The following is a 22,390-nucleotide window of genomic DNA, read 5'->3' on the forward strand; positions in this document are numbered from 1 at the left end:
AGTGCACTCAGGTTCATTTTGCTTAGATATATTTATTTTTCAATAATTCCTCAAATATTACGTTCACTACGACCTTATTTCTTGTGAGGATTACCTGGAATCTCCATAGACTGAATCTTCAATGATACAGCATTAAACATTGAATAAATGACAGCAACTTGCATCCTGTATGGGAATTAGAGCATACTATAAATATATACATAAAATATCTCAATAGAGATTTCTAGGTCTTCTAATTTTATTGGCTCTATTTCATCTCAAAGTGTGTACATATATGCACACACATGCTCTTTATGTTTTATAATATCTATATATATACATATACACACATACACTTAATATTTTAGGTGCAACTATAGGCTTTTTTCTTCCCCTGAAATATATTTGGCAGGTCTGTCCTGTCCTATATGGGGCATTTCATGGACACAACATGCTTGCAGTGACCCCAGAGTAGCAATGTCAGTTGTACTGTGCAGCACAACTGGGGATTCTCTCAGAGATCCAACATGAATTCCAAAATCAGCTGAGCTGCAGTAGTTCCACAGTGCATAGAATCTCCTTAGCCTGGGTTTTAGCTCTTCAGGCAGAGCAGGAATGAACCTGGTTCAAGAACTAGGCTGATCAGGGTTTGGATATCCCAGTACCAAGATCAGTTGTGCGAAGATTTTAGAAGGATTTAATGCCAACCAAATGTAGATTCATACTTGGCTATCCAAAATTCTTATTTCAGCAATCTGATAGAAACATATCAGCCCCACATTTATTGTATTCTGAGTCTTTTTAAAGAAACAGGCACTACTGTACTCTAAGAACAAACATTATTTCCTCCCCCAGCACACTTAGACTTTTTTCTGCCTCCTTCCATTTCTTTCATTTTCAGATGTGGGTACTCTCATTCACCAGGCTATTTGCCAAGCTCTTTTATTTTGGTGTGTTGGTGGAAAACAGGATTGTCTCTGTTGAGCATTTGTGGTTAGGTTCTTTCTCCCCTTGAACTGAAGTTGATGAGAAGGAGGCAGATTTTTCTCTCCTTCAGACTTGGTTGTTTATTCTTCTCTTATCAGCATTACATGTATACAGGGTACAAGGAGCTACAGGCACTAAGATAGAAAGGCACAAAAATGGCCAACAAAGATCTTCTTCAAGGTCTTTCATATGTCCATTTACTCAATTAACAAATGCCAACTAAATTATTTTTCTTAATGACCCAATGACCCAACACCTGTGAGCTGCACTGTGGCATTCTCTATCCAATCACTCATTACTACCCAAAAAACCTCTAGAAGAAGATGAAGGAAGAAGAAGGACAAGAGATAACACCCTAAATTCTCCAGCTTGTCTCCTGTTCTCTAAACTAGTTAAAACTCCAAACTTTTTCACTCAATGACTTAAGAAAACTTTCTAATTTAAACATTTACACTTCCAGTTTTTCTATTTAACTTTAACAGTTGTTTTCAAGACGTTATATGAAATTCAGTGTTTTCTTGGACGTCAGAGCCAGGTATCAGAGATAAGGGCACACTCTGTGCCTCTGACTCCAACACAGGCTCTTAATCCTTTCCACCTGACACATTGAAGAAGAATTCTGCTGTTAGGTGTGAAGGTGAGCACCCAGAGCTTGCTTTAAAGGGAGGAAGAAGGGGTTGCTTGGAGCTTTGCTGGTGGATGAACCACTAAATTGAGCTTGCAGCTCAGGTGATGTGTGTGCTTGGGGAGAGACAGCACCAAGACCAGCTTCCCTAGGAAAAAGTGCAATCTCCTATTTCATGCCACACTCCCTGACATCAAAACAAGGAGTCCAGATGAAGTGCTCTGTGTGATGACTTTATTCTCCTTCTCAGCAGACTGAGGAAAGAGGTCACCCAGCCTTTAGCCTGTGCACCTGGGCAGGAGCCTCTGAGGTGCCCAGCACTTGTGTCACAGCAGCCTGGAAGCTGACTCCTGGCCCACACATGCCCAAAGCCATGAGGCTAATTCAGCCTGTACTTGAATTTTCTTCAGGCTTCAAAAGGCAGAATGGGAACAGAACAGACTGAATTGAGCTCTCCTGTAAAACCATATATTGGCAGTCAGGGTTGCACAGCTGAGTAAAGAGAGAAATAGCAAAAAGAAAAAAGAAAAAAAAAGAAGTAAACATGCTGAGCAATATATTCTGACTTTTGAATTGTTTTCCTGCTTCTGAATGAAGCAAATAATGCACCCAAGAAAGAATTTCTGCCACTGTTGATATGAGATTGCAGATTCTACATGAGTCTCTGCATGGAATACTTGAAAATGCATAAATTGTTCTCTAATTACATCTTAAACAAACAGTTAATATAATTTCAGATTTCACCACATCATACTAATGAGCTACAAACAACTGTCCTTTGACCCAGAGCTTACAGCCTCTGGCAATTCCCTTTCTACTTAGCACATCATGAAGTCTTTAGATAGCAATTTTACAATATGACATGGTTAATAATTCGGTCCTTTAGAAGCAAATGAAATAGAGAATATTATTCTAGGGAATTGAAATTATCAGGATTATGCTGCCTGTGAGGAGCTTAACGAAACAGGAACAGACAGCATCAAAGTCACTTTTGACTGTAGAATTTTATGATAAATATATTGAGTTCTTTTTGTTTCTACTTCAACTTTTTGCTTATAAAAATATTGTGCCAATATCAGTAGAAATTAGACATGGGAATTGCCTACTCTGTTGCAGGGGTAAATCTGCAAATGCTTTCACCTCTTCTAGTCTGGTCCTATGTCTTCATAAAATTGGCAGAAATTCCCTTTTTATAGGAAATTCTTATAATAAATCTTGCTTTAAAAAAACACAACTACTGGACAACCTAAAATGCTAAACTAAAGATCCATGGCAAGCAAAATTCCAATTTTTTTTTTAACCTTATTATGAATTTAATTTCTAATCTCCTCCCTGTCATCTGAAAACACGTAAGTAGCCCACACTCTTGTAGAATCTCATCAGCTCACATTGCTTTGTGTATTTACTTTCCCAATACACAATGGTCAATTACCTCATAGAAATAGAATTTCACTCTTCTGAATCCACAAAAGCAGTATGGAAATTTTTTTAAAAAATTACTTTTACATCTTCCTGGTGGCAGAAGAAGTGAGCAGAACACACTTCTCCAGCTACTTCCCTGCTATGTCAGGAGTGATGCTAATCTTGCTCCTTTTATGCCCACAAACTGCTCGTTCTGTAGGACACATGAACATTTTCCTACAGCTGTAAGGGAGCTCCAGTGGAAAAATGGGTTGAAGCACACAGCTGAACCTGTAACTTTTCCTTTTTCATTTCTTTTTTCTCTCTCTTGATTCTGCTGCACTTCTGTATTTTTCTTTCCTCCCGGATTTCTCAGTCCCCTTTGGGCTGAGCTCCTTTGGGATCCTCCCTTGTGGAGAGACCTGCTTATCTCAGTTCTCTGGGTTTGAAGAAAAGTCCTAAGCTCATTAGAATCTTGTTTCTCATATTTATTAGGATGCTATCACAAAACTTGGCAGGTCTCTCCAGACTTTCTGCACAAGTTCTATTCACTGCAACCTGGCTCATTTTCTTCTGAAGGTACAGAATGGCCTTGTGGCTCACTTTGTGTTTGAAAGAACAAAATGGCCCTGAACTATGCAGTTGTTTTATCTTTATACTCATTCTTATCCAATTAACAATAGACACATATATTATTTTCCTTAATGACCCAATGACCCAACACCTGTGTGCTGCACTGCAGCATTTTCTATCCAATCATTCACTATTACCCAAAAACCTCTGGAAGAAGAACATGAAAAAGAAAGAAAAGAAACAGCATTCTAAATCCTCCCTCTTGTCTTCTGCTTCCTAAATTATCTTAAACTCTAAACTTTAACTTTTTCACCCAGTGACTTAAGAAAACTCTCTAATCTACACATTCACACTTTTAGCTTTTTCTACCTAACTTTAACAGTTGTTTTCATGTATCACCATGAAAACATGCTCATAAATTTCATATTGCATGAAATTCAGTGTTCTGCTGGATCTTAGAACTAAATATCAAAAACAAGGGCCCACACTCTGTGTCTCAGACTCCAACAGAACCTCCTCAAATTCAGAAGACATTGAACACTCTTGCTCAGATCTTAAATGGACAAGGCTCTTCACTTGAATGTTGTGTTTTTGACTAGAGCAAGAATAAATGCTTAGCATTTAATTTACCGAAGCTTCTAGACTTTTAAGAACATTTCTGGATCTAGTAGTATTAATTTAAAGAAAATGAATCAACTTACATTATATTTAAGACAAAAAAATGCGCAGTAGAATCGTGTAAATTAAGCTATAAAATAGATTTAAGCAAAGGACTGGAAACTGGTCTGTAGCAACTTTCTTCAGGCAGGTCTAAAGTTCACAGTCAAAAGAAGGGAACATTTCTGTTGTTCTCTGTACCCTCTTTATCAAGTCCTTCATTTTGTATGATCAAATTTAACCAACTGTAGCATCATGGTACCTATATCATACTACTCCTCTCAGTGGAAATAGTCACATAATTGTAATTAATCAGACAATTAAGCACTTTGTTGAACTGGGACTTAAACAGAGGAGCCAGAAAAGAGCTGAAGGCAAAATCGAGCCTATGCATTTTAATCTCTTTCTTCCCATGAATACTTCATGGGAAATAACAGGTTGTTTTGAAAGAACCTGCATTTTAAGCACAGTTTGTCCCATAATCTGTATCACACATTTGGCAGCCTATGTAATTTTGATAACAGAAAATAAATTATTGCACACCAAATACCAAAATGTTAATTATGTTTTTCATTGGCTTCATATAAATCCAGATTTTGTAATGGATTTAGGCATATGGAACTACAGCCCAGGGGCTGAAACAACAGCTTGGTTCTTGCAGGGCTTGCAGATCATAGGAGGCATGTTGTGGATGTGTCTTTAAAATGACCTTTTGATGGAAAAAGGAAGAATAAACTATAGTTGCTCAGTGAGTACATACAACGTTGGATGATAATTACTAAAGGAACTGGTTTGAGCAAGAATATATTAGCAGATAATGTTAATTATTGAAGAAAGAACAACAGAATAAATTTGCATGTAGATGTTAATATGGAAAGCAATGGTACTGAATCTTTGTAATGCAGTACCTGAAGCAATCACATTTATTTTATGGACTTGAAAAACTGATGAACAAGAAGGTGACTTCTTACTGCAGATGTGCTTCAGGCATTACTTCATTAACAATACAAGAATGAATAATAAATACTTCAAATAAGCTGCGCTTCTCATATCTGTCTCTAATGACTATGTAATTAAAGTAAGTTGAAAATGGGAAGTCTTGTGTGAAATATAGTTCTTAAATAAAATTAATATCTTCAGTGAGCTGGCAATTGCTTTCTTCTCAAAAATAATCACAGGGATTTGTAAAAGATATTTACTAATGAACTCGTAAGAATTGGAAACAAAAACTCACTTTTTCTCATCTGTTGAATGCTATAAAGCAAGAAAGACAGCATAAGGAAACTTGATGGCTTGGAACATGGCTGATTCTAAAGAGAAGTTATCTATGACATTTGCTTCAAGATCAATGGAGTCACTGGTACATAAAGGACAACACAGCTGTTCAAGGCATGTTCAGGAGTGTTTACTTCTCTGTGAGCCTGATTTCTGAGTGGTGAGTTTCTCAGAGGAAATCCTATTAACAGTATCTTCATTGCAGGGTAAAACCCACAAAACTCTACAAATATCCCCCATGCCCCACCAATAAATGTGTTCATCTTTACTTTGATTATCTTGTTTCAGAAACAGTTTCTATCTGAAACTAAAGATATTTATTGAAACTTTTTTTTTTCTTTTTTAACCAATACCAGTCTCTAGGAGGTTTAGCTGCAAATTCCCCACTCAAAGAGAAGTGGCTTGTAGTGTATTTATTTTTCTTAACCTTTAGAGGAACTTGGACTCTTTCAGCCATTGAGTTCCCATAGTGGGATATGTTCCTCAGTATGCTCTCCTGTCCCAACAGAACCCCAAATTAAACATTCTCCTCCAAGGGAAATAAATGTGAGTAGGTGGACAAAAAATGAGCCATATGGAATGGGCAGTTCACCATGTGCCCAGGTAGAATGACTGGAGGATTAATGCCAAAAGGAGCCACTGTGACAATCTTCAGCCATGAACATGAATGACTGTGAACACATACTCATAGTTTCAACTTAGTTGAATGTGTAGAATTTAGTATGGACTGATCTATGTATTTGGGTTAAAGTCTAACTCCTTGGTGGGCTGGTTGTGTCTCAGAAGTCAGATAGCAGTAAAATTACATGAGCAGCACCATACTCAATGTTTTATCTACCTCAGGCTTCTAAACCTGTGTTTAAGAATAAACAAAATAAATTTAAGAAAAAGCAATGATCAGCTGAATAAGCAAAAACCTTTGATCCTTTGCTTTCTGCCAATGAAGATGAGCACACCTAGAAAGCTGTAGGCTTGCCAGGGGCTGCTGCACTGATCTGTGATCTGTGATCTGTGTAGGTAGATCTTGAATCTTTGCAGAGAAGAAAGCTGTCATACATGAGAACACAGCAGTGTGCTTGAGGATGTAGGTTTGTAATTCTGAACTTCAACCAGGATAGAAAATTTCTTTTCCTAATGCTTTCTCATTTTGTGAAACAAATTTGCATCAGCTATCAAAGAGTTTCATCTGGGATCATGGCTGCCTTGCACACGTGCAATACATTATATATATTAATTATATATTTATATATATTAATATAATTATGTTAATCCCTGCCTAAGGTTTTAAGAGCCAGCTATTGTTGTCTCTAATTTAATCTAGATGCTGGTCTTCCATCCCCTTAATAATGTGTCTCAGGATATTTTCTGGGTATTAATTTAAGGATGTGTAGTAGTTCCTTTTTCCATTCAAGAATAATGGATTACATTAATGATCTAATATGGCATGGGTAATTTATTATTATTATTATTATTATTATTATTATTATTATTATTATTATTATTATTAATGTCTCTTGTTCCCTTAGTTTTGTATGGTGGCAAGTCATACTATAACAAACATGTCTCGTAATTTTGGAGAATCCCAGGATATTATGCTTTGAACAGCTCAAAATAGTTGTTTTTTTTTTTTTGAAATACTGACTTTTTTAAACCATTCCACATCTTTTATAACTCTGCAGCTTTCATTAAAAAGGACTATAAAATCCAATATTTGGCCAGGAATGGCATACTGACTTAGAAAATATCCTGCACTTGGCATGTAATAAATCTGCTTTTTCAGATTTATTGGAACATTTTAAACCATTCTTACTGTAGAAGGGAAAATAATCCTTGAATTTAGTCTTACTATAGCTGCAGCATCATGGTGTTGGTGGTTTGAGCTCAGTGAGAGAGACACTTGACAGAAGGTTCTTTGTATTTCCTTCATTTTTATTTCCTCTGTTTTAAAATCATATTTTCTTTTCTTTCTCACAGTTTGGAAAGGAATGGGAATTTAGGCATACAGTGGAGATTTTAGTACAGACTACAAGCTGGAAGACATACAAGCAAGGTGTTTTGTTTTACAAAAATTGTCTTTTCTGTTCCATGAATGAAGCAAAGAAAGAATTTTTGGAAAATGTAGAGAGGAAAACATTAATTTCTTCCACTGACTAGGAATATTGATAGACTTTGCTTTCTGCCAACAGATAACTGGAGTCTTTATTGCCTGTTACAGATTTATCTATCTATTCTGAAACAAAAAATAAATTAGTTTATAATTCCACATATATATTTGAAAATGTAATCATTAAGCTTGTTTCACTGTTTTCATTTTGACAGGTTTTCCACCTGCTGTAGTGGTAGCAAAATATGAAACAAACTTTAAAATGAACATTAAATATTCAGTCCAAATGCAGTCTTCTCATTTTAATGCAGCTGTAAGCTGACAATGAAGTCCAAGCTAAACTCTAATGTTGCTGGCATAGTAAAAATGATAATTTTCTTTACAGCAAGTTAATGAGAGATTCAAAATTACTATCAGAAATAAAAAAATCTGAGCCAGTTTGCCTCAGGTGCATTTGTACCAACTTGGTGATTCCAATGAGTCTGCAAACCTGAAAAGGGAGGAGCAGAGTTTTAACAAAATTCCCATTTTATTTTGAAAGAGAATTCCATCTCTGTGCAAAGCTATTCTGAACTTATGGAGCAGGTGATCTTCTCCCTGTAAAAAAGATCCATGGCCACTCAGGAGCAACCCAACATAAGAAGAACCAAAAGATACCTGATGATATAAAGAAATGTATTTTTGCAGGCACAAAATAAGTCTTTACCAGGAGAGAGCTATGACTGTAAATAGGACAGAGCTTCAATTCCAGGTGTGCTGAACTCCTTACTGCAGTGGAAAACCTGAATTTTTGTTTTTGTTGTATATATAAATATACATATATTATACATGCCAGTCCTTCATTACATTTTAAAATACAGGGAACTGAAAAAAAAAAATAAAAGAGAGGGGTTCACAATCAGCTATAAGAGTGTGAATGGTTTTCAAAGCATTAGAGAGAACAGGAGGAAATTTCAGGAATAAAAATAATGAAAGTTGGCATATTCCTTATGCAAAAAAAAAAAAATCACAGACAAAAAAGGGAGCGGTTGCAACTAAGTCTCAAAGACATTCAGAGGCACAAAAATGTATAAATGAAAGTTCAGTGAAGTTTTCCATGGAGTTGTACACCTTCAGTTTCTTCTCATAATGTTTATTCTTCATCAAATTTCCACTTTCCAAAAATAAAAATAAAATATAAAATAAAATAAAATAAAATAAAATAAAATAATAAAATAAAATAAAATAAAATAAAATAAAATAAAATAAAATAAAATAAAATAAAATAAAACAAAGCCCATCCTGGAGAATGTAGAGGGAAAATTGACAAAGCCTGTGTTGTAATTACCTTCTTCAAATTAATTTCTTAACATTGCAAAAAATGAGTAGGCATTTTCAGTGAGATCAGAACATTTATTCTGCTGAAATTTCATCCTTCTGAGCAGCTTTTGTTACAAATTCTTGTTTCATAGATCCCCTCTTTTCTAGAGAAAGGAAATTGAAAGAAAATGAGAAGTTCATAAAGGTAGACTGATAGACTGATACTACAATATTAAATACTTTTTATTACTGCACTCCTTGCTACAGTTTTACTATATAGAAACAGCATTTTAAAGTTAAGAGAATTTAATTCTACAGAAAAAACCAATGTATTGCAAAATTGCATCTCATAAGGGATTGATCTGGTGGAATAAATATTGAAACTGAAAGTTGTTTAACTGTTCAAACTTTTTCATCATTCTTTATTGTTCCCTATTATTTGTTCATGCTCAATATTTGTGAAAAAAGTGATTTTTTTGCAATCCAGAATTTCTAGTGTTATATCTGTTTCTGTTAGCACTTACATCTATGGCCAAAATTTCCTCTATTTTCTGGTACTGCAAATATAAAGATATAAACTACACTCCCAATAAGCCATCTTCACTATAGCAGCCCTGGATTGTATAATATTTTAATAAAATTACTCCTACTTTCAATAAAGAAATAATCACTTATTCAGCCAAATTTAATGTAAAGACAGCTGCTTGTTCATTGAATGGTCTCCAGCAGGAAATGGGCACTAAAGGGTTGGATTGGTGTTGGATGGATCTCAGTAGCAGCTGTGGGGTGAAAAGAGAATGACCCAAAGGTAATGCAGCTCTCTTTGAAGAAGGGAGAAGAAGAAAATGCTCTCTGTGCTCCATCTTTCTCTCTATTCAACTGCATTGGTTTCTCTGGGATATTAATTATCATATCCAGATACACAGAGAAAGGAACCTCCCAAATCAGAGGGCAGTAAGTATGCAAAATCTTCATTTGTCATCAGAAGAGTAATCTGAAGATGCCCATTTTTGCAGTTTTTTCTCCTTGAAACCATATCAATGCATAGTTCTTTATGACATTTTAAAGCCAAGACAATGAGGGCAATCATGGCCAGTCAGCAGTGAATCTATAAAGCCACAAATGAGTATTTACAAAAGGGTGTGTTCGACCCATGTGGCACTGCAATTCCCACCAGCTGTGATGAACAACAGCAAAATCTTATGCTTACAATAAAAACATCAAATATGTGCAAGAATAATGCTTAAATGTTTACACCTTATTTTTTTTTAAAGTGTGGTATTTACAGTAGTGCTTGCACTTAAACTTTGTTTCTGTTGAAACTAATTAAAAGTTATGTTTACAGAAAACAGCAAGGATGGTAGGCATTTGTAATAATCTGTGATAAATGTTAGGAAATAATCACTATCATAGTTTGAAAGTAAACCAAAATCACATGCATTCCTTTGACCTTTGTAATAAATACTGGGAGAGGGGAATAGCATTTCTTTATTCTTTAGTGCTGCAACACCCAGCCTACATCCCTGGTCAGTCCTGAAATATCTTCTGCACTAGCTATAAGAAATTTATTCCTCCAGTGTCCTGATCTTCTCTTTGTTCATGAATCTATATAAGGGATTCAGAGATACATGCACAAGCAAAGCCTGAAGGCTGAATTTACAAGGTTTCAGTAGCAATAAAAAAAAATCTAGATAGAATGTTCCAATGTCTTTGCTGATCTTCCTTACTAGATTCCTTATAATCAGTGGTTATTTGGTGTGAAGTTACATAAGTGAATATAATTTTGGTTAAAACTGCAAAGGAAAATAAGAATTTGCTTGCTATCTCAGCTGTAGCACTGTGCTGCCTTTGACATTTTGACCATTCCTGGTAAAGTACTTGAAAAGTACAAGAAGAAAGTGAAAAAAAAAACCAAACAAATTATTTCCAGTCACCACAGACCTGAATTATTTTTAAAGTGGTGATTGACTGATGGAAGTCTCTGTACTCTCCTGAGTGATCCAGAAATAAATCAATTAAACAACTCCATTTTGTCTTTTTTCCCCATTTTTTATTTAGGCCATGGTATCAAAGCTGGTATTTCAGTAAGCATTGAGGCACTTCAGCACCGGAGACCTTGGTGTTCAGATGCTGATTGTTCCATAGTTTATTCCACTTCATAGAAGTGTGAGTAACAGGGAATTCCTCGACAGATTTTCGCCCCATATATCCTCTGACAAAACCTGAATGTTTTCCAGAATGTCAATACAAAACTTGGTGTCCTCAGCTTTCACAAGTTTCATAAAATCTGTGGCAAACTGCCTTTGGTCTGTCACATTTAGAGTCTCACTCAGGCTTGCTGACAGCTACATGGAAGCTGGCAACTTCGAAGCGGTTTGCCTGGGGAAGAATTCCTGTAAAAGGAGTGGGAAATGGAGTCAGGGCCTAAGTCCAGCCTGATTCCCAAGGGCTGTCCTGGTGATTTGAAGGCTGATACTGGTGTGCCTCAAAGCAGGACGTGGACAGCTGCTCTTGCCCAGGCTGGTTTTGAGGACAGAGAAGTTCCCAGCAGGAAAGTGGGAGCTTGGGTGGCCTCCCAGCACTTTGGGGTGGCATCCCACAACTCTCAACATCCACCATCACCATCATCCAACATCCCCACATCAACCTGCTGTGAAGCCAGCTGGTTCCCCAAGGCCCAAAGAAGGGATTTCCCCCCAGGTCTCTGCAGTGGGTTGGTAGCACAGTGCTCCTGGTTATTTGGGGGAAGATGTTGTGCTGACAACCTCTGCCTTACCAGCTTGTCACCTCGGACCGGGACAGAGAGACCTCAGCCAAGCTGGCCAAGCTCCCCTGGAGGACATTGGCATGGCTGGCTGCAAAAGGCCTGCTCTGCCCCACACAGCTCCTGCCAGGACACGTGCTGCGGGTGTGGGATATCCTAAGGGTGGGAGACAGGGGCAGGGCCTGGAGACGCTTTGTGCTGGAAGGAAAAGGCACAGGATGGTGGCAGGGTGGTGGAGCGGTGGGAGATGGGGCCAGGGCCTGGAGATGCTTTGTGCTGGAAGGAAAAGGCACAGGATGGTGGCAGGGTGGTGGAGCGGGGGCAGGAAGGGGCCTGTGCTGGGCGCCTGCAGTTTGTGACATCACCAGAGCAGCATTGGAGCGACACTGGAAGGATGGTGGAGCGAACATTCCATGCCATTCTGTCAGGGCACAGTGGCATGAGGAGCCCACTGTGAGCCCAAGCGAGATGCTGGCTATGCCACTGCAGTGAGGGGGCTGGAGCAGGCGGTGCACAGCCACCATGGATGAGAATAGATATCCTTTTCCTCTTCTACCTTCTCCTCTTCCTCTGCTCTCCCTGCCCTGTGACAGCTGCCATTGAGATTCCCCTGACATGGCCCTTTCCCCTCAGGCCTGGGCACACAGGGGATGCCCTGGAGGGCCTGGGGCAGCCAGGCCCATCAGCCAGGGCCGGTTGATAGTGTTTGGGTGGGCACAGTGCTGGGAGCACTCATTCCCTGGTGTTTCTCAGCACTCCCCACCTTTCCCTGAGCCTGCTGAATCCTCTTGGCTTCTCCATGTTTCCCTCCTCTCACTCCATCCCTTTTTGCACCCTGACCACCCCTTGATCTCCTTCACACCCTCCTTTCGGCCCCTCTGGTCACTGCTCTCTGGGACTTTGAGGACAGAGCAGAAATCTCTTCCTGCACACCTTGGGGCCTGCTGCATTCTCAGAGGGCAGAAGGCAAGGATGTTCTAGAGTATGAGGAAAGGGAAGCACAAGCTTCTTAGGTTTAATGAAATTAAACTTTACCCCCTCCTCCCCTCCATTAAAAGGCAATTTCATTGGCCAGAATCTTCCTTAACCTGACGTCTCATACGTGGTTTTGGAATATAATTCAGAATGATTTCAAGAATGGGAATGTTGATTTAGAGGGTTGCATGAGACTGCTTGAAAAAATGCAAATAAATTTTGATGAAGACCATTTAAAACACATTTTCAAGGTAAGGTGTATGTACATTAAGCAATTAATGGTTTAGAAGTTCAGTTACACACATCATATGTTTGCTGATTTTTTTCAAGTTAATTTTTTGGGAAATGTATTTCAAGCTAGTGTGGTGTGCAAAATCAGCAAAGAATTTTCCTCCTCCACGTCTTTCATGTCTGTGTAAAATAGATAACCCAGGGTTTGAATTTGAATCATGAGCCTTTAGATTGGAAGATATTTTTAAGATCACTGAGTCCAACCATTAATACATTGAAAAGTCCACCTCTAAAACTTGTCCCTAAGCACCACATCTACAAGTATTTAAGTACTTTTGAGGAATGGTGACTCAGACACTTCCCTGGACAGCCTGTTCCAGTGCTTGACAACACTTTCAGTAAAGAAATTTTTCCTAATAGCCTGGCACAACTTGAGTCCACTCCTGCTTGTCCTACTGCTTGTTACTTGGAGAGACTGACACCCACATAACTCTGTCTTTTCTCCACAACAAATTAGTGTAAGATGGAAAATATGTTGGTTTTGATTCCCAGTTTCTTTTGTAACATGTCTACACTTGAGAAAAGTTAAAGCATTCTGGTTTCATCCTGTTCAGCTTCTCTGGTCAAGCTAATGAGCCCTGACATGTCTGTCTGATTCTGGACAGAGCCATGAGAGCAATCTTCTCAAAATCCTCTTTCCAGGAGGACAATAGGGACTTCTCTGAGCTGTTCAGGCTTTAGATCCAGCACACATTCATTCCTTTCTCCACTATACCTCTCCTGTAATATTTAAGAGGTGTGCCTGAATGGATGGGAATCACTCTCTAACTCCCTGGGAATGGATTTGGCCTTGAGAGGTGGCAGTTTTTAAGATATTTCTGTGAAGATTATATGATACAGCTAGAAGCTGGACTTAATTTAGTGTAGGCAAGCAAACTACTGCCAAGAAGATCGTGTCTCAGTGGGCAAATACTACACAAATGAGTGCCTTGGTACATACTGGGTACATATTTTCTTCATGTAATGACTCAAAATATGTAAGATTTTCCCTTTCACATCATTTCCCCCCCAAAAAAACCCAGCTGTCTGGTAATGCTGTTTCCCTAAGGGAATGAAAGAAAGTGTATATATATATATATATCTCTATATAAATACATGTATATTTACTTATTTTCACCTTTATAGATATGATTCTTTTGAGAATGTTACAACCATCTGGCAAATTTTGTCCTGATTTGGCAGAGAGAATTAACTATGGCAAGTCAGAAAGCTCATAAGAAGGAAGACTAAGTTTTCCTCACCCTGTCTTCCTCTCTCATTGTTTGCCTCCTCAAGCCAAGGTAGAACCAGCAGCATGAGCTCAACCCCGGCTAAAAAGGCTTCCTGTGGTTTTTTGAACTTGCACTGCATGGAGAAAGTTTCAAACCTAGAGGATCTCTTGAGAACTTAAAAATATTTCTCATTGTTTCCTCTATCTTCCCCCTACTTTGGTTTCTGGTAGGAATGTGAGAGATGGTCAGCTGTGGGAAGAGAAAAGAAGATTTGAGGGAAGTGACCTGCAAAGAACAAGTCTGATCAAGTTGTATTTAACAACATATTATACCCAATAGCCTGATCTAGTTATTTATAGCAGTACTGTTAGGTGCCCTATGCTATTTGAGAAAGATTTACAGGGGTTCAGTAGTTTGGGGGGGTTCAAATATTTCATCAGTGAAATAATATGTAAAAATCCAAAGCATTCTGGAAAGGAACGTTACTGACATCTTTGTAATTAAGTGCACATCAGCAGTTAATCTAATGGTTATTCATAGCAAAATACATTTTATAGAAAAACTAATTTTATGGAATAATCAGCTTTTTTTCTTGTCTGTTCTCTTTGAGTTTATTTTACTGTAATACTCTTTTGAGCAGTATCAGAATTATGAACATTAAGGTTTTAAGGAATAATAAATTTTCATATAATTTCTCTCAAGACTTTGTCTCTTCTTTTTCTGAACAGCAAAAATTTGATGTGCATTAATAAAAATAGGAATGATAAAAATCTACCCCAAAAATTTACAGTATCTTTTTATAGTGACATGATTTTTATCACTTTAATTTGAAGAGTTCTTTTGTGTAGTATTATTGCCTGTATTTCATCAGGAGGCAACTAAAATAGAAAATTTACTTTTTTGTCCAGCTTCTCTTTGTGCCAGTAACTAAGTGAACATCCTCCAAGTCCTGATAGACTCTTTATATTCAAAATAAGTTGGTATTTTCTTTTCCTGCTAAATGGTTATAAGCAAATTTGCAGCATTGTTAAGAACATTAAAAATTGGATGGAAGAAATCAACCTTAGATGGGGAATTTCTCAGCAGTAATGAAATGTGTATAATTAGCATTTGTACAGAAATATTTTCTTGCTGGTGATTTCTGTTAATAATGATCATTATTATTCTCTTTCTCAAACTCAAAGCAAATACTGAAGCACTCATTTGTAAGATTTTTTCACTAGAACTCCTTGTTAAATTTAATTTTGTACTCGTTTCAGTTATCTAATATATTTTTACTCCTATTGTTGCACTTATTCAGAAGTGCAGTAGGAATTTTACTGCATAGGAAGGAACTGGCAACGGATCTTTAAACTTTTAGCTTTCATGGTATGGCTTCAAAACCAAATTAATTTAGCAGTAATCCAAAGTCTTGATCAAAGAGCAGCCAGAGCTCAAGTAAGCAATTTCCTGTTTATAGACATTTCTGTGGAAGCCAAACCAGCCACAATAGGTGCCATGTTTGGATGTTTGGATGCTGGAACGTGGTCTCTTTGGCAGTCTCACTTTAAGGAGCCAACAACTGAGCATTTTCATCAGTTTACAGTGATAATCACTGAGGCAGTGGATTGCCATTTGTGGTTTTTGTGAGCAATTTTGTCAGAAGATTTCTCTTGATTTGGCAAGTTTTAAGCAAAAATGGCTTAAAATGTTAGAAACATTTGTATTTCTATATTGATATTAATTAATTAATCAGTACATAATTAATTAATATATAACATATAATATATACAATATACAGCATATAGCATATACTATATTTTATTTTATATATTAATAAATAATATACATAGTATATAGTATATAGTATAGAATATAATATGTTATATATTATTATATATACTATTATATATTAATATATAACATAACATAGCATAACATAGCATAACATAACATAACATAACATAACATAATATAATATAATATAATATAATGCAATATAATACAATATAATACAATATAATACAATATAATACAATATAATACAATATAATACAATATAATACATATATTAATGTTTCCATATACTATTAGATATAAATATATTTGTATTATATTTCTATTTCTATTTCTATTTCTATTTCTATTTCTATTTCTATAAAAATGCAATTTATATTTATATATATTTATATATATATAATATTTATATATATATATATGCAATACATATATTTATTTATATGCTTATTTATATATATGCAGTTATTTATTTTAAGTAGAAAATTTTAAAGGAAAAATAGAATTGTTAAACCTGTGAAAAATGTAAAAAGCAGAAATGGTAAAAACCCATTATTCTTCTCAAATTCTTTTGGCCTTTTGACTTTTCTAGTGGCTTTTATACTGAAACACAGAAATTAATTACTATGCTAACATTTTGTAAGCTGTATGAAAACAAGCTTGCAATTCAAGAATTCTGAAAGTGTGAATAATTAATCTAAGTTAAACATTCTGGCTTTTTAAGATTAGAACATGGTGTCATAGGTTATTATAAAATATCTTGTCTTCAAACTTGAATATTGTTTCTTATTTGAAGTGTTGAAAGCTTTGTACCTCTTGATAATTTGGTCATCCTTATTTCATTTTTAAGATTACTGGTTGCTGATTTTGTATGCAAATTTGACTGACAGTCTTTACAATATGGTGTAAATAGCTGTTGGAGAGGTATTATACTAAATATATTTTCCACTTGATAAGTTTTATGCTGCACATTTATTTTAATACATAGCATTTTAAAGATTTTCTACAATGTGTTTGAATATTAAAAATGCATTAAATCTAAATTTATTGCACTTATTTAGATGCTAATTGTGTCATATGGTCCATTTTACTTTATATAAAATATTTGTAGCACACAAAGTGTCATCTAAATGTTGAGGAGTGTAATCTGATTGTAGTCACTGTTGCCTGAGGATTCTTCTATGATGCTCACTCTTATGGTCAGTTATAAAAGACTGTTTGGTGCATAACTTTGTATAATTGCATGTTGTTTCATTAATTTCTTTTTTTTTAAAATAAATTTTGGTTGCTTTTTTCCCTCAGAAAACTGTTGACAAACAGTCAGGAAATATTATTAGCATGGACGACTTCAGAGCAATTTATCGAGCTCTTGTACACAGGCCTGAATTTGAAGAACTATTCAAGGCTTACTCAATAGATGGCAAAATTCTACCTGACAGCCAGCTCCTTAAATTTCTTATAAAAGAACAATTTCAAACTGAAGCTAATGAAACAACTACCTTAGAAATTATTATGAAGTATGAACCCATTGATGAAGGTATGTACAGTTTAACTATTTTATATCTAGCTTTTATTTCTTGTGCTTCTCTCAATGACTGTGTTTTCCTAAACCTCATATATTTATTTCTTTAAAAGCATGTCTTTTCATCTATTTATTATGTTTTCTTCCAGTGTTTTAATTTCTTTTCATGGTGCCCTCCTCTCTCTGCTCTGCTCTTTTTTCTGTCATTTCTTTATCTTTTTATTTCTAGTCCTATAAATTCTGTTCTTCACCTCATTACAAACCATTTTCTATTTGTTTTTCTTAAGGTCCATATCTGCCATTTTTCTTCTCTGCTCATTACACTGTCTTCTCTCCCTTGAGTCATTTAGTGAAAATTCAAGGCCTCAGACAAGACTTTTATGTCCTTGTGACTTCCTTGCAGGAGCACTGTGGAAAATTTTTGTAGGTGCCTGGTCACCTTTTGTGAATCACTAGAACGCTGAGATGAGGAGGGCTTCATAAATCTGTAACATGTTCTTTACCTATTTAAAGGTGCCTCAAGTTGGGGTGTAACACTTCTGCTGAGTATCACTGATTTCAGCTTGTGGCAAAATTTACAACTAGGAAAAGGATCTAACTGCATTTTGCTGCAAGCTGTTACTTTATTCAGTGGAATATGTTCAATTCTTTCGTTTCCTTGGTTCCCAGTTGTTGAAAATGTGTGGAATTGATAAGTGGTTAAGAAAAACAATCCCAAAGGGAAAATATTTCTTCTGGGATAATAGCATGGGATTTTCTATGCTGACCTGTGGTGGAAGAAGAAAATGGAAAATGCCACTTTTTCAATGAGAAACAGAAGAACATTTGGTGTTTCATTTAGAGGCACTTACTGCCCAGTAATAAAAACTTGTGACTCCTTATGCATTTACTCTTAAAGGTTGCCTTTCAAATTTGACTGTATTTTATTAAACATATTCTGCTCTTTCAGAGAAACTAATGTTTCCTAATTGTTCAAATTACCAGCTTAAAAGGTTCCTTTTATTTTGTGTTACCTGTTTTGATGGGAAAGTTAAAACCTATAGCACAGTTAAACAATGAACAATCTTCAGTCCATTAGAAAACACCTTTATAAATATCAACAGAAGTTTCTATGGGTTTAATTTAATGTCTGGTTCAAATTTCAGATGCTGAGACAAATTCTTGTTTGTTTCTTCACCTGTGATAAATTTGTTTGTCTTGTTATTGGAAATAATCTCGCTGAACAAAATAACCTCTGTATTGTTCATGCTCCTTTGAGTGAATTCATACTCCCACTCAAACATATTTATTGAAAAGTTCCAGTTATGATTGACATGAGAGATGATTCATATGGTATTGTGATAGACCATTTTGTGTAAGTGTTGTTCTGCATTTGCTACAGAATATTATTCATCAGGATGATCTGTTGGACTCATCTGTCACCCTTGCCCTCCCTGTGTCTTACAAAAAGGGAAAAGACCAGGCTTTGACATTTGATTGACAGGTTTGCTAATAGTAATGACCATTCTCTCATAAATGTGATAGCACTGGTATGTCAAGATTAGGATGAAAACAATGACTACATTTTACATATAATTTAAATAAATCCATTTATAGCATCTAGTGCATCCCTAACATTTGTGCAGAGAGATTTTCAAAAATATTGAGACAGATAACTTTGAATTTACTCTCTGTAGGTACTGTAGCTAGCTCAGGACAGTATGGAATAAACTAATCTTTAATTTTTGTAATAAAATTTAAATGCCTAATGTCAAAATACTACACTAACAGGTTTTTTTCACGTGTGTGCTAAAACCTTGCATTTTTGGTAGAAAGAGCCATTTCTTTGGAATTGATCACAAAATATGTGATTCACACCTGACAGGTGTGTCTTACTAAAACCCAAATGACAGTTTTATTCTTCCCAAACATTCCATTATCTTCCCATTTTACTATTAGCTTTGAATAGAAGAATCAACTCATTAAATGAGATTAAAGAAAACATGCTAACTAAATAATTTTTTTAAGCTTGGTATATATGTCTTTTTTAAAAAAAAATACTGCTCATTTACATGGATAGGATTAGAGGCACAGTGTGGATAAGAAAGTGCATCCCAGTATTATTTACAGTGTAGAGCCATTCAAGGACTCTACTCCTGCCTATTTTCCTGCTAGGCAATACAAAAACAGGGCAAAAATGCAATCCTGTCTTAAAAAAACCCAGCTTGCTTTGTAAATAACAATATAAGCCTGGTGCATCTGTCAGACAAGGACTTTGAGTAATCCAGAATGTATTTGTGAAGCAAAAAAAAAAAACAACCATTCTCAGTTTATTCCTAGTGCACACAGTCGAGAAGGTTTTTTTGGGATTTTTTGTGTATGTGAGACAGAGCAGGATATAGAGCACAAATTTGCAGAAGAGAGCATTTGATCCCATTGGCCAATGTAAATCAAACTTAATAAAGTAGACATCTCTGCCAAACTCCCACAGATTTCATAGAAAATCATGTGAAGTAAGAAAGATGGCTTAAAAATCTCAACTAAAACAATGGCTGTGGCTGGATTTGTGAGACACAATATATCAGATTATGAAAAGATGTGTAAAAGTCTAGTCTCAGGGAAAATTTTCAAGACAAGGTGATTATGAGATATAAACCCTTAGAAAACTGAACTGCTGTTCAGATAGATAATTTATTCCAGCATGCACCATTTGTAAGTGTGGGTAAGGGAGAAAAATCCTCCCTAGAATATAAACTCAGACTAGAAAAGAATTAAGTGTATTATAACTTTAGTGAAGGAAATACTTCTATCTTTACTGTTCCCTTAGAGCATGAATGTTTCATACTGATGTAGTCAAATTTCATAGTATGAAATTCCATCTGATGATGTTTCTGCCTGACTTTTAATGACTGAAAGATTCCTCCTTCCATTATAGCAGAGTAACACCCTTGTCTCTGAATGCAAGTATTTCTCATGAGTTCACCCCTAAAATTCCCAGCAAATGTATCTGTACCCACTCCCCTGTCTCTGTCCCAAGCACCATTTAATTACTCATTTAGCTCTCTGGAAGCAAAGAGCACTCACATACATTTAAAAACATGGGAAACATCTCTCTCTCCACATTTCCTAGTCTCACATTCAGTTCAGGCTCTTCTCCTGAGTCTCTGTTTCAGTCCAGACCCTGGCAGGGCTGCAGGTTGTACTCAGTCCCTTCAGGAGGAAATGGGTCTTGCAGGAGGGCTCTGGCCAGTGCAGAGTGATTTCATGCTTGTTTTGTCTGCCTCATTGGTACTCTAAAGGCCTTCAGGGCAGCAAACATCTTGTGATAGTTTTCCATTTTTTCTTTCTGAAAAGAAACACTTTCAAAGAAATTCCAAGGTAAATAAGAAAAAGGAATGTAATAAACTCTAAAAATAATGTATAATGTAATCCAAGTTTTTCAAATACCCAGATTATATCCATAATTCTTCTCTGATATGACAGTATTTGTATATATGGCAGAGCTGGATACCTCAACAGGAGGAATGAGAAAAAGAATTTTTTCTTAAATCAGATTAAAAAAAAACCCCTAAACAATATAAAGGAATATTGTTAATAAAATTAATTGCACACTATCCAAAAGAGGAGGGCAAGAAAAAAAAAAAAATCATTGAACTTTGTGAACAAAAAGAGGCAACGAGAAGACAGAAATCTTTTCTTGCCTTCCCTTTCTACAACAAATGGATATGTGTGTGCACACTAACTAGTGCTAAAAGGTCCTAATGGAGAAAAAGACTGAGGTTCCTCCAGGGGAGAAATGTAAGGTCTTGATGAAAGTCTTTTCACTGTGGAATAGTTATGGAGATGAATTCCCATTTCCTTTAATGTAGAAGCAGAAAATGTCTGTAAGTGGTCAGAAAATAGCATGGCTGGGCTATTCCTCAGAAATGTAAGCTCTGTAAAAATACAAAGATTTTTAGTCTGTTGATTGGAGACATTAGCTGAATGTTTTACTGAAGTCTATGAGCTTACATATTGACTAACAAAACAATGCTAGATGTTCATTTTTTGGGATATGCTCATTAGCATATTTGCCTAAACATTAATTTCTCTTGAGAATATTGCAGTTAACTTTTGTCAATGACAAGAACAACCAGGAAAACATCATAAATAATTCAAAAAAAAAGCAAGACTTTGAAAAGCCAGTATTTTTTCACTAATTTAATAAATGCAGAAAAGGTAGAAAATAAAAGATGCACACACACACACAAAATAAAATAGTTACTAGCTCTACTTTTAATTGCTCAGAGAAATACATAGACCATGAAAAATAAAATAATCCAAAATGAAATCCAGACAGTTCATGTAATTCATTATAGGCAAAACATACAGGATGAGTGTATTCTGTTTAAAGTAATGTGAAAAAATTCAAAGTGTTTTTTAAAGATCCAGACAGTAGAAACTTAATCCAGATATTACAAGTATAGAACAATATAACACGTGCATCTGGATAAATCTATAGGATTCACTTTTCAAGAGTCATCAAGTTTGCAAGAAGTCATCCTGCAAATCTCTCAGCTAAAAGAAGACCAAAGAAATTCCTGATGCAATAAGTACAGTTGTCTCTGTGATATTATTAATATTATTCATCTGAGTAAGATCTCAGTCAAAAATATGGATGGAACAGGGTAGGACCTTCTTAAATGATGTAATCAGGTCAGTGGAGACAGGTTGACAAATCCAAGTTCTTAGAAAATTGTAACAAGCTTGACTAATACAAGTCAAAGGTTACTTTTGAAAATAGGGAGGAAATGAATGATGAATTGAAAGACTGGAAAAGATCAAATGTAATATCTGTTATAGAAAGGGAACATCTAAAGGACTAGCCACTGTCAGTGACTAGAAAAAAAAAATGGAGAAAATAATAAATATATAAACCCTTGTAAGATGGTAAAGGTGAGTAGCAGTTTGTCAGGACATTCCATGAAGAAAT

At 35.8% G+C, this 22,390-nt stretch overlaps 1 protein-coding gene and 1 long non-coding RNA gene across 2 annotated transcripts in view; one reads left to right on the forward strand and one right to left on the reverse strand.

Moving 5' to 3' along the window:
- Positions 1-8,972: 8,972 nt before the first annotated feature.
- On the reverse strand, positions 8,973-11,766 carry LOC147653816 (uncharacterized). Its single transcript, XR_015285810.1, has 2 exons — positions 11,677-11,766; positions 8,973-11,293 (listed from the first exon to the last, which is right to left on the reverse strand). It is a non-coding gene; the product is annotated as an uncharacterized LOC147653816 (long non-coding RNA).
- Positions 11,767-11,877: 111 nt separating this feature from the next.
- PLCZ1 (phospholipase C zeta 1) overlaps positions 11,878-22,390 on the forward strand; it is a 45,219-nt gene continuing 34,706 nt past the window's right edge. Inside the window, exons 1-3 of the mRNA XM_023925704.2 lie at positions 11,878-12,200; positions 12,767-12,890; positions 17,220-17,454. Coding sequence (XP_023781472.1) covers positions 12,187-12,200; positions 12,767-12,890; positions 17,220-17,454 — 373 coding nt within the window. The 5' untranslated portion in view covers positions 11,878-12,186. The remainder of the gene's footprint in view (positions 12,201-12,766; positions 12,891-17,219; positions 17,455-22,390) is intronic.

This window comes from Cyanistes caeruleus, chromosome 4 (genome assembly GCF_971803275.1).
Source record: "Cyanistes caeruleus chromosome 4, bCyaCae1.hap1.1, whole genome shotgun sequence".
Classification (NCBI taxonomy): domain Eukaryota; kingdom Metazoa; phylum Chordata; class Aves; order Passeriformes; family Paridae; genus Cyanistes; species Cyanistes caeruleus.